Here is an 11,932-nt window from a genome sequence, read left to right on the forward strand (position 1 = left end):
TCATTGACCTCTGGCACAAAGATCCTAGCACTCCATTGCCTGAGCTAGACCTCACTCCTGGACAAAGTCACATGTTGACGGCGTTCATTGCTGAAGAAAAGTGGAAATATGATCAAGCCAGAGTTGCTAAGAAAGCCTAGTACAAGAAGCAACGTTATCTGAAGGATAACTTTCTGAGGTTATCGCCTGAGCAGCTCATTGCACTACAATCTGAGATCAAGAAGTTCAATGATGAATTTGACGCCTACAAGGCAGAATGGCTGGGAGCCAAAGTCAAATTCGTCAAAATGGCGAAGAAATTCACCTCCAATGTTGCTGATCCATCACACATTGAGATTCCCTCGGCTGAAGCATCTGCCCAGGCGACTGAAGGACATGCCAGCACCGCTGATGAAAATCAGGTTGCTGATGAAACTGCAAGTGCCAGGACTGAAGAAATACGAGTCACTGAAGAAACTGCCAGGGCAACCACTAGTGTTGCGCCTGAAGAACAAGTCAGGACAGCTAAAGAAGCTGAAGCTGTGCCTGAAGAAATTGCTCAAGAAAGGCCAACTGCATCAGTTGTGCCTGAAGAAACTGAACCAATTTCCTCTGCTCCGACTACACCAACACCAAGCCCAATTCTTCCTTCTGCTCTAGAAGCGAAGAAAACAAAAGCTGCGGAGCAAGCAGCGCTGAAGAAAAGGAAAGTATCTATTTCCTCAGAATCTTCTGCACCCAAGAAGGCGATTTTTTTTTACTAACTCAATTGAGAACCCTATTGATGTTGTTCCTCTCTCAAGCATGCCATCAAAGGAACTTGTTCCTTTTGGTGAAGAATATCAGATTCCTAAAGAATCTGCTGAAGAAGATCCCTCTGCTACTTCTACAAAGCAGATGGATGAAGAAATTGAAGTGGATGTCATCACTTCAACTCCCTAGGTATCATCGCCAACGCCTCAGTTCACAGCCGAAGAGGCCGGCGTTGAAGAAATGGAAGAGGATGAGGATGTGGACATTGGGAGCACCACACCTGTCATGAATGATGACTTTTGGGAAAGTCAGCACCCCAACTCTCCCATGTTCACACCACTGCATCAAATTCCTCAGTCCCCAGTACCTACTGAAATTCATATGGCCTCTGATGAAATTCATACTACTCCTTCCATTCATGAAGAGATTCCAGTCACTAGTGCTGATGAAAATACTGATGAAGAAATGGAGGCCCATGCTGCTATTGAAGCAAAAGCTGATATTCCTCAGCCTGCGGCTCCGGAGATTGAGATTCCTGAGGTTATTCTTCAACTAACCGATACTCCTCAGCCAAAGCCGAAGAATCCATTCTCCAAGACTCCGAAATTCAAGGCTGGCGCTTTCTTCAATGAGCATGTATTCTTCACTGCCTACAATCCCTATGACTCTGCTCGTCTGAGGAGGAAGCGCTTCTGGACTGCCGGCCAAGCCAATTTCTACTCTTATGTGCTTTTCAACAAGGACAAAGTCTTCGACCATGAGCATATTTCTCATGTTGATATGGAATCACTGCCATGCTTCGCACCTGTCCTTAGTGCTATTCATGATGCTGGATTGCTCAATTTCTGCACTGGTATCTGTGGTTGGAATGAAGAACTCATTCTTCAGTTCTATGCGACGCTGCACATCACTGGCGATGCTGAAGATGTGAACTCATGGGTGTTGGACTAGATGACAGAAAATACTCACTATAAGGCACCAGCCACTGAATTGCTTCATGCCATACCTGTCAGTCCTCCCCCAGAAGGTGCGCGTCTTATCTACTCTGAAACTGAGTTGTCTGATCATTTCATGCTAGTTCTGATGAAGCCATTGAAGCCTGGTCAAGCCTCAAGGACAAAGTTCCTTGTGAATGAATTGCAATATGTGCCAAGAACAGTATACCACATTCTGACCAAGACTCTGAGTCCTATCAAAGGCCACGACTCAAATGATGAAGAAGTTATTGGCATCATGAAGAATCTGCTGTTCAACATCATGCACGGTATTCCCAATGAACTACCATGATTTCTTCATGAGGACTTTGGCAAATGTTGCAATGTCTTCTTTTGAGTTGAAGCCTTACGTGCCCTGGATTATGAGATTCCTCAGGTCAAGGTCTTCACTCAACTACAAAGCTGACACACTCAATCATGGCAGTTTCTTGCCCCTATTGAAGTCCTCAAGCGGACATATTCCTCAACTGATGAGAAGGGCAAGGCCACTTCAATTGTTTATGAGGTCAATCGTCCATTGGATGGTCAGTTCCGCAAAGCTGCATCTTATTTCACCAATGATGACTCTGCCACTCATGATTCTGCCGCCAATGCCACAAAGCAAAGTCCTCAAGCTATAGCTCCAAGGGTGATGATTCATTGTGAGCTTCTCCTCAGTCTTCATCAAAAGGTGGATCACAATCATAAATGGGTAAAGCGTCAGTTTGGCGCTGTTCTTCACAACATGACTGCAACGTACAATTCAGTGAAGAAGAACCATTATTACCTCAATGAAGTTTTCAATCGCACCTGGGCTGTTCTGACTCATCTCTACGGTGATGAAGATCTCAAGCAAATGGGTTTCAAGCAGGACTTCAACTGGTCTAAGCCTCGAGCGAAGAAATTCAAGAAGGTTGAAGTTCTTCCTTTGGTGCCCAGCTCATATTCCTCGTTGCGTGAGACTGATGAAAATGAAGACTTGGACGACACTGTAGCAGTCCCTACTCCAACAACCGACCCCAACAACACTGGCGCTCTTCCATCGACTTCGTGATGAAATTCTTCAGGGGCGTTAGTCCTCACTTTTCATCCCTTTTGGTCATTTTATGAAAAAGGGAAAGAAAATTGAGTTAGTCTTCAAGCGGGTCGATCTATATGGGCGTTCTTTTTTGGTTAAGTTGCAACTCTCGCTCTTCTGAAGTGTTTGTTGATTGAGTTGTAAACTTAAGTCCGATGGTGACCTGCTACTTTTGCCTTGTTTTCTGCATGCTATTTCCTCATATATGCTATGCACGCATGTTGAATTACATCAATCATCATATTTCATCATGCATTTCAAATTCTTCATTCGATATGTTAAATGCGTGTATGAATTACAAGATATAGGGGGAGATCTCCATGATTCTACTCTTCAAGTGTGCATTGCTTCAAAAGAAATTTCCTCACTATGCACATCTTCAGGGGGAGTTCTTCTATATCTTGCAATCAAATTCCTCAATATTGAGCACTTTCAATTCATATGTTTATCCCCGTTGAAAACTTAACCTATATTGTCATCAATCATCAAAAAGGGGGAGATTGTAAGTGCATCTAGTGCCCCTTAGTGATTTTGGTGTATTGAAGACTTATAGGTTAAGGGACTAATATGTTTGTGAGTGTACACATGTTCTATAAGTCGATGAGGAGTTTGATATTTACAGTGAAAGTCGACCCCTAAAAATGAATGTCTTCGGCTGAAGACTTTGGTTCTCCTGAAGACTTTGAAAGTGAAGAAATTGGTGTGACCTTGAAGACTTGGATATTCATGCGAGGATTATAAAGCGTGAAGACTTTTGTTTTCGTAGTTTCATTTTCTTTTTCTCGAGTCATAGAAAACACCGTACTGTTAAAGGGGGTCGAGGTAATACTAAGGAAACTGATTTTCATATGATGCTCCTCTCAAAATCCTACACCTACCCAATTCTTCGAGTGAAGCCATTGGAAATCTCATATCAGTTTAGTCAATTTATTCAGTGACAGAGACGAAGATCTTCTGGTCTCTGAGGAGTTAGGAATTCGCCAGTGCGGATTACCTACACAGTGAGGAACATGATAGCCCTGAGGAATTCGAACCTCAAATCCGACTGTTGTTGTGCCATGCGCCAGCTGTCCAAAATATCCTACCACCTAACGATCATTATCATTGAAGGGCATTTATGTCTTATCATGTCGGGTTGCTCCCTAGACTATAAATAGCCACCCCCTACAACCACTAGTTGGTTGGCTGCTCCGAGAGTAACTGACACTTGTCATTTGAGAGCATCCCATCCTCCGAAGACTTTGAGCGAAAATCATCAAGTGAGAAAAACCCAAATCCCAAACCCGAACACCTACAAACCCAAAGTGATTGAGCATCACTGAAGAGATTGTTCCTGTGTGGAACCGACGCTTGTTACATTTGAGGACTGTGTATCCTCCAGACGGTTAGGCGTTATGGTCTGAGCATCCAAGAGGAATTGTGGATCGCCGAGTGACCAAGTCTGTGAAGGTTTGGAAGTCACCTGTGAAGACTTACCACTACTGTTGGGCGAGATTTGTGTGATCTTAACTCAAGGAGAATACGGTGAGGACTGTGTGTCCTCGAGTTTAAATACTTAGCCGCTCCAACCAGACGTACAACTGTCACAGCTGTTGAAACTGGTCGACCAAATCATTGTCTTCACCAAGCGTACTGGTTCTATTTCCTCAACCCTTTTATTTCCTCAGTAATGTGTTGATGAATCTGATCATTACTGTTTGAAAACTTTGACTAAAGACTTTCTCTAATTCCTCAATCATATTTCTTCAGTCAGTTTGTCTTCATCCTGCTTATCCTGTGATTACGCTTTCTGTACTCTGTGTTTTGTCTTTCATTTCATCATGAAGACTATGATGTTGCTCTGTTATGTTTGTACCTGAGTACTTATTCCGCTGCAAGCAGTTCTTCGCTTAGGAATTTCCTCACGCTGAAATTCCTCAATGAAGAATTCATAAAAATCGCCTATTCACCCCCCCTCTAGTCGACGTAACACACTTTCAGCGGCGTCCAGGAGCTGCCGCGACAGTGAGAGGAGGGGGCGCCAGGTACCCCAAGCGCGGCGTGTTGCCGGCCTCGATGTACTCGAGGACGGCTTCGAGGGTGCGGCCGAGGACGCCCCACCATTGGCGCCGCCCCTCGGAGTTGAGGCGGCCGCTGGGCTCGACGCCGTTGATGGAGGCGAGCAGCTCCACGCGTCGGTGGTCAAAGTACGCCGTGCACAGCGTGTTGCTGCCGGGGCGTACCTCAACTGGTTCCGCGCCTGCTCCGGCTGGATGCGCGCGATCTCCGCTCGGCAATCAGCGTCGGCGGGTGCTGGAGGCACCGAGACGCCGCCGACGCTCATCCTCCATGAACCCTGCACCCACATGTCCGACCGAGCCAGGTAGTCGGCCTTAGGAGGCGTGCCTCATCCTTGTGCAGGTGGTGGTGGCCGAAGTCGTTTGCCGCCACACCGTCGCCTGGATAGCGCTCGGCTATGGTCGTCGGCAGGGGAGAGATGAGAGACAGGCATCGACGGTGAGAGGTCGAGAGGGGAGATGGTTTTGAGGCCGAGAGGGGAAAGGGTTTTGAGGCCAAGGAGTGTGCGTTCACCGACGAGGGAGGGCGGCTTTTATAGCCGCGGGTGGACAGCGAGAGGACGGCCGCCATGTGTACGCATGCCGGGACGCGCGTCGTTGCGCCTTCATTGCGACACCCGTTAGGCATCAATGGAAGACTGACCGGCGAGGCAGCACGACAACCTTCACATTGATTCCCGCAGGAACCGAGGCGGTGAGGATGACGAAGGTGCCGAGTTGCTGACTCGGCGAGCCCGCTTGTTTTCGCGCCAAAACCGTTTCCACCTGGTGCCCCCCGACACACCGGGTTCGGCTGGGTCCGCCGACGCCAAATCCGGCCCTAACCGGCGAAAAGTGGACTTCTGGGAGCGTGACTGGGCTGATTTTTCGGCACCGGCGACAAAAAGGGCCTTGGGGAGGCTCGTTGGAGGTGCGGCCAAAGATGCTCTTACCCACGTCTAATGTACCGGGGGGAGAGCACCAAATTATCTTAGTTTGCTCACCACTTTCGTCATCAAGAAGCTGGATATACCATAAGAAAATTCAGGACTTCAATCTCAGGAAAGCTCCAATAATGCTCAGGTCGTCCCTAGGACCTCTTTGTATGATTTCCTCGCAGACGTGCAACGATAAATTCCCCAACATGATAACATGACAACTAGATTTTTATCGTGTTACTTGCTATCATCAGTACTATAAAGCCCTTACCAACAGATAAATCAATTATGGTATGTACTCCCTCCGTCCGAAAATACTTGTCATCAAAATGGATAAAAAGGTATCTAGAACTAAAATACATCTAGATACATCCCCTTTTGTTCATTTTGGTGACAAGTATTTCCGGACCGAGGGAGTATGTCTTTTGATTTCCTGAGACATGGCGTTTTGACCCTGAAATTGGGAGTGAAATCGACCATACCACATTAAAAAAAAAATAGACCATACCAGTTAACCACATAGATTCTCAACTTAAGGTTTTCCTTAGAAAACCAGTGAGAAATAGAAGTGACAGGCTCACAACACAGCACTAGAGGCATAACAATCAGTAATGACGAAAACATGACAAGTTCTTAACTTGTTAGGCAGTTTGCTAGACGTAACTACATTCTGATTATGACAACCAGAGAAATCAAACACCCTCAACGAAATGGTAAGCTGTCACAGAAGCAACACATCTAGGCGTCAAAGAGAAATAAGTCAGGTTTGGTGAGAAAATAATAATGAACCGGTGATACATCAAAAGAATACAACGGCTACAAATAAAATCACGAGACGGACACTAACACTTCTAATTTGACATAGTACAAAGAATGTAGAAGTCCTTGCACAAAATCACAAGTCTAACAAATATGCATGTAAAAAAACTCAGGCATAAGAATAGTTGATTATATAGCACCCTCCTAGTTATAGGAACAATCAGGCAAGGGAAGTGGATGACCTTGGTTAAGCCTTATTCCACTGAGCCATCAACCCTCACCTTTTCTGTTCAACATGATAACACAATTTGTAACATCTAATCTACAGTTCACCACAGAAAATCAACCAAAAAACATTTGGAACTCCAGACATTAAAAGTTGGTTGAACTGAACATCATGCTGATTGCCTACACAATTTTACTATTTTACCTGCCGAAGATTATGTCGTCTATTCTTCCACAACTGGTGGTGGCTTACACGGTTTTATTATTTTATCTGCCAAAAAACATGTAGTCTATTGTTCCGCAACTGAAAGTAACATGAAGGTAGTAAGTTCATGATGTGAGTTGTTGAGGTGACTTCTTTTTGGCAATGCAAGGCAAGAGCTCTGCAAATTTCAAAGATAGAAAAAGAAATACGGAGTGATCCGGTTTATAAGGGAAACTAGGCCGAAAACCTCAAAGCACGGTCAAAACCGAGAGAAAACAAAAGAACAAAAAGGCCAAAAAAAAAAGATACGAGAGCTTGGGATAGGTACTAGAGGAACACACAGGACATCAAGGACATCACCTGATCCAGACACAAGTGTGCCAAGGCCCAAGACGATTAGAAGCTCAAGAGCAACCGACCTAACCAGCACACACTTGAACAGACTCAAACAAACCAAGTCTGACCAAACAGTACCCAAATTTTAAGATCTAACAGGACTGCTGTAAATGTGTCATCCAGCTACAGGACATGATTTCTGTAAACGTATAAGGCAATCAGATATTTTGTTGTTTGAAATTTAGGTATGCCTTCAAAGTCCAAACTATGATGCATATGAAGGGTCTCTAAGCATATTTATGCCATGTGTATATCATGCATAAATGAGCCAAAGACTGCTGCCAGCCCAGTCAGGAAGCCTCTCATTAGATGATTTATGTTTTGTAGGAACTTAAGAACTGCTAAGTGGTCCTATTATGATTGGATGAACAGATGTGCAGTAAACCATCTACAGAACCGTTGACCTATATTAAACTCTAATGAACCATTCAAAATTAGCGGTTCTGATGAGCCTAAAATTCTCACACCAGATGGTCCATGCTTATAGACTTGAATAAATATAAGCTATACCGAAAGCTCAAACAAACAAGGCTTAACTGCTTTCATATTATTGCAATACTGGACAAATTCACAGTAATGTGGTCCATACGGGACAAACATTAAGGAAATAATGGATCCCCAAACTTTATTGTCAGTAACATACATATATGCTGCATAAGGATAGCACCAGGAGGATGCTAGAAATCTCTGTATATAACAGATGTGGTACAAAAATATGGCTGACTGACTACTGGGTATAAGTTAACTTATGGTTTGACCTATCAATGCAAAAGCAGTTTGTCACAATGGTTTTGTTTTCAGTGATGGGGTAAGTGTTCTTCTATTATAAAGGTATAAAGTTACTATTACAGAATAATTCCCTTGAAAGATCGTTACTGGTCATCAGTGATATGTATTAGTATTGAATTAAACAATAAAACACTGTTTCTTTACGAAAGACAAAGTGGACAACGTTGATTGTATGAAATTCCAAACAATGGATGACTCTTGGAATGAAATCAAATAATCAAGGAGGCACAGTTAAAATTGTGGCATCAACTCATTAAATGAAACCACATACATCAACAAGGCGCAACTAAAATTATCAAACACAAGATACAAGAATCAGCAATTAGAAATTTGTTTTATACCATTCCCAACTTGCTCCGATAGGCCAAAGAAAAATGTGCCTACTGTGGTAAACATGCCGCGTTTATCCTTTATGTTGGGCTACTACCTTTGATTTCAGACAAACATAAGATCAGCTATGATGGCTAAGTAAGCAAGCAAGGATTGCATCCATTATAAGCAGCAGATTAATTCAAGTAGCAAAACATCAGCTTAGCTAGTGATAAACCGTCTGCCGCAGAATAACAAGTTGTAACCTTATGTAAGAATTAAGCATTGAATGTTGAAATCCAACGAGACAGCTACAGAAACGCAAAAAGGATTGCACCTTGCAACCACCCATCAAGCTGGAGACGGCTCCTCCGTTGCCTTGTTTTCCCCTCCTCCGCCGTTCTTCGGCGGATCACTGCTCACGGCATCAGAAACGAGTGAAATTGGGCGGTGCTCGATGACCTCATCGATGAGCCCCCAGGCTTGCGCCTCCACTGGGTCCATAAACATGTCCCTCTCCATACACTGCTCGATGCGGTCGATGGCCTGGCCAGTGTGCTTGGCGTAGATCTTGTTGAGGCGGTCGCGCACCTTGAGGATCTCCTTGGCCTGGATCGCAATGTCGGAGGCCTGCCCGGAGGCACCGCCCGACGGCTGGTGGATCATAACCCGGGCGTTGGGCAGCGCGCGCCGCTCGCCGGGCGCGCCCGCGGCGAGCAGCAGCGAGCCCATGGAGGCGGCCTGGCCGATGCAGAGCGTGGTGACCGGGGAGCGGATGTACTGCATCGTGTCGTAGATCGCGAGGCCCGCGGTGACGACCCCGCCGGGGGAGTTGATGTAGAGGTGGATCGGCTTGGCGGGGTTCTCGGACTCGAGGAAGAGCAGCTGCGCGACGACGAGCGAGGCCGTGTCGTCGGCGATGGGCCCGTGGATGCAGACGATGCGCTCCTTGAGGAGACGCGAGAAGATGTCGTAGGCGCGCTCCCCGCGGGAGGTGTGCTCGATCACCATGGGGACCAGCCCGTACTCGCGGCGCGGGGCGTGGCCCGCCGCCGGGGAGGTCGAGAAGAAGGCCCGCGGGGCGGCGGCGGAGGCGAGGCGGCGCAGCATGGCGGCGGCGCTAGGGTTTGGGGCCGGGTTTAGGGGATTGGGTCTCGGCGCGGCGAGGTGAGACCGAGACGGCGGGGTGGGGAGAGGTGAGGTCGGGGTCAGAGTCAGACGAGTGGGGCCGTGGGGAAGCATGGTGGGGTCGGGAGGGGGTGGCTTCGTGGGGACGCCATTGGTGGGGGTGGCTTGTAGGTGAGAGTGAGGCTACAAAGGCTGCGAGGATGGGGTAGGTAGTGGTGGGTTGCGATGTGTGGGGGAAAGGGTGAGGTTGTTCCTTCTTATCTGTTCAACTTGGGCCGGGCTGAACTCTTATGGACCCTTACCAGAAAGCTTGCGGAGGCGAAAGGAGATGTCCCATTTTTATAAGCCAGGATGTGGCGATGCTTAAAAAAATGTTGCTAGCTCTCATCATGAGAATTTACCAAGTCCCATATTATCCGTAGCCTTATTTTGGATGATTTGTTGTTATTTGAGATAAAATAAAGCTAGTCATGATGGCATTTCCTAAAAAAAAAAAGGTCTCATATTGTTGTGGAATTAACACGTCAGATGTCCTAGTGTGAGAACTTAGTAGTGAGGCCAACACATCTGTGTGGTAGCTTGAGAGGGGTTGAGCGGAATCGAGAGATGCAATACGCAAGACAAATGATTTAGACAGCTTCGGGCCCCGGGAAACATCGTCCGGTAATAGCCCTACATGTTGTTTGTGGCTAGGTCTTATTATCCTCATGAGGGAGTCGTCGTAAACCGGTTCTCCTCTAGTTGTATCTAGCCCTAAAGATTGTTTCTTGTTGCTTGTCCCTCTTTGGGGAGCCCTGCCCCTCCTTATATAAGTTGAAGGAGCGGGTTACATGTGGAGTCCTATTAGGATTAGGACTAGTCTACCTTCTAATACAAACCAGATACAAGTCCGGGTCTTAACTCCTTGTAGGATAATATTCCTTGTGCTTTCCTCATAAACCGGCCCGCCATTAGCATAAACCGGCCTTCTGGGCATTGGGCCTTGTCATCCGTCGGTCCCGCCCGCCGGGTTATTAGTGAGTCATAATGTTCAGATAGGTTGCTTGTAAACCGTCTGGTCAGGGCGAGTCGCCAGTAAATCACCAAGTGTCAGCCAGGTCTCAAGTAAACCGCCAAGTCCGGCCGGATCATATTTCCGACCGGTTCATACTGCGGGGTATATTCCCGACATTAGCCCCCAGTTTAATTTGGATTCATCCATGTTAAACTGATCTTGTAAAACAAACACAAGAACAAACTTGGCGGCTTGTGCTTCGGGTTAAAGATTCTTATAAACCGGCACTTGATCATTCTTAAATCCTTGTCATTTCTTCCTTCTAGAAAAAACTGAGTCAATAGACCAGTTTCATAATCAATTTGCTTGCAGAAGATATTTTATAAACAAAGAATCCATTTGAATCGGCCTTCAATGCTATGATTTGACAAAAATATTGGTCTTCAAATATTCAACTGATATTCAGTCGGTTTGAAAATGTAGAACTTGCCGATCTATGATTTCCAAAATCGTCGGGTTATAAAAACTGATAATTCTGGGTCATGATTGTTTCCAATGCCGGTTCATGATTGTTGCCAACGCCGGTTCATGATTGTTGATGATGTCGGGTTATGATTGTTGTAGACACTGGGTCATAATGATTGGTGACACCTGGTCAATCTGGTTTGCTCAAAACTGAAAATCGGAAGATATTTCTCCCTTATATCCATATTACCTGTAGCTCCCAAGTCTTGAACAGAACAGAGTGATGATTTGAGACTTGTTTCCATATAATTACTGCCACTTTGAAGAAATCCATGTTGTTCATCTCAGTCACCAGCAAAAACTGAATACTTCATATATGTAGCCCCCAAGTGTCGGGTTGTCATGCTTGCAGCAACCTGGGACTTGAAATTGCCTTATGGTCATAAAAACTTCAACCAATATAGCCCCCAAAGGTCGGGTCATTATGCAATAATGAGCAGGGACTTTGTAAATATAATCATGTAGATTTGAGCAGTGATGTGTAGCCCCCAAGGGCCGGCTCAATAAGATAATATTAAGCTGGGACTTGATATATATTTCAACAAAAATAACATCATATGATGTAACCCCCATCATGGGGCTTGAATCCACGTCCACAAGGTTAAGAGCCTTGTACTCTACCAACTGAGCAATGGACCCTTCAATATAATGAATTTAACTTGTGTACCTTGAAATGTTGACAGGAGCAATTGGTAGCCCCCAAGGGCCGGCTCATTATAATGTGATGAGTCGGGTCTTCATTAAGATGAGCAAAAAATGACTTTGCATTAGCCCCCAAGTGTCATGGTGCATGCTTGCAGCGACATGAGACTTGCATATTTGATGTAATCTCAACTTGAATAAT

The 11,932-nt window shown here is 45.6% G+C and overlaps 1 protein-coding gene across 1 annotated transcript; it reads right to left on the reverse strand.

Annotated features, from left to right (window-relative positions):
• Positions 1–8,593: 8,593 nt before the first annotated feature.
• On the reverse strand, positions 8,594–9,770 carry LOC119364952 (ATP-dependent Clp protease proteolytic subunit-like). Its single transcript, XM_037630529.1, has one exon. The coding sequence runs from the start codon at positions 9,681–9,683 to the stop codon at positions 8,793–8,795; it is 891 nt and encodes a 296-aa protein (XP_037486426.1). The 5' UTR covers positions 9,684–9,770; the 3' UTR covers positions 8,594–8,792.
• Positions 9,771–11,932: the final 2,162 nt, after the last annotated feature.

This window comes from Triticum dicoccoides, chromosome 2B (genome assembly GCF_002162155.2).
Source record: "Triticum dicoccoides isolate Atlit2015 ecotype Zavitan chromosome 2B, WEW_v2.0, whole genome shotgun sequence".
Classification (NCBI taxonomy): Eukaryota; Viridiplantae; Streptophyta; class Magnoliopsida; order Poales; family Poaceae; genus Triticum; species Triticum dicoccoides.

Coding starts and splice junctions, on each gene's coding strand:
- LOC119364952 (XM_037630529.1), bottom strand. CDS start 9,683: ATGCTTCCCCACGGCCCCACTCGTCTGACTCTGACCCCGACCTCACCT.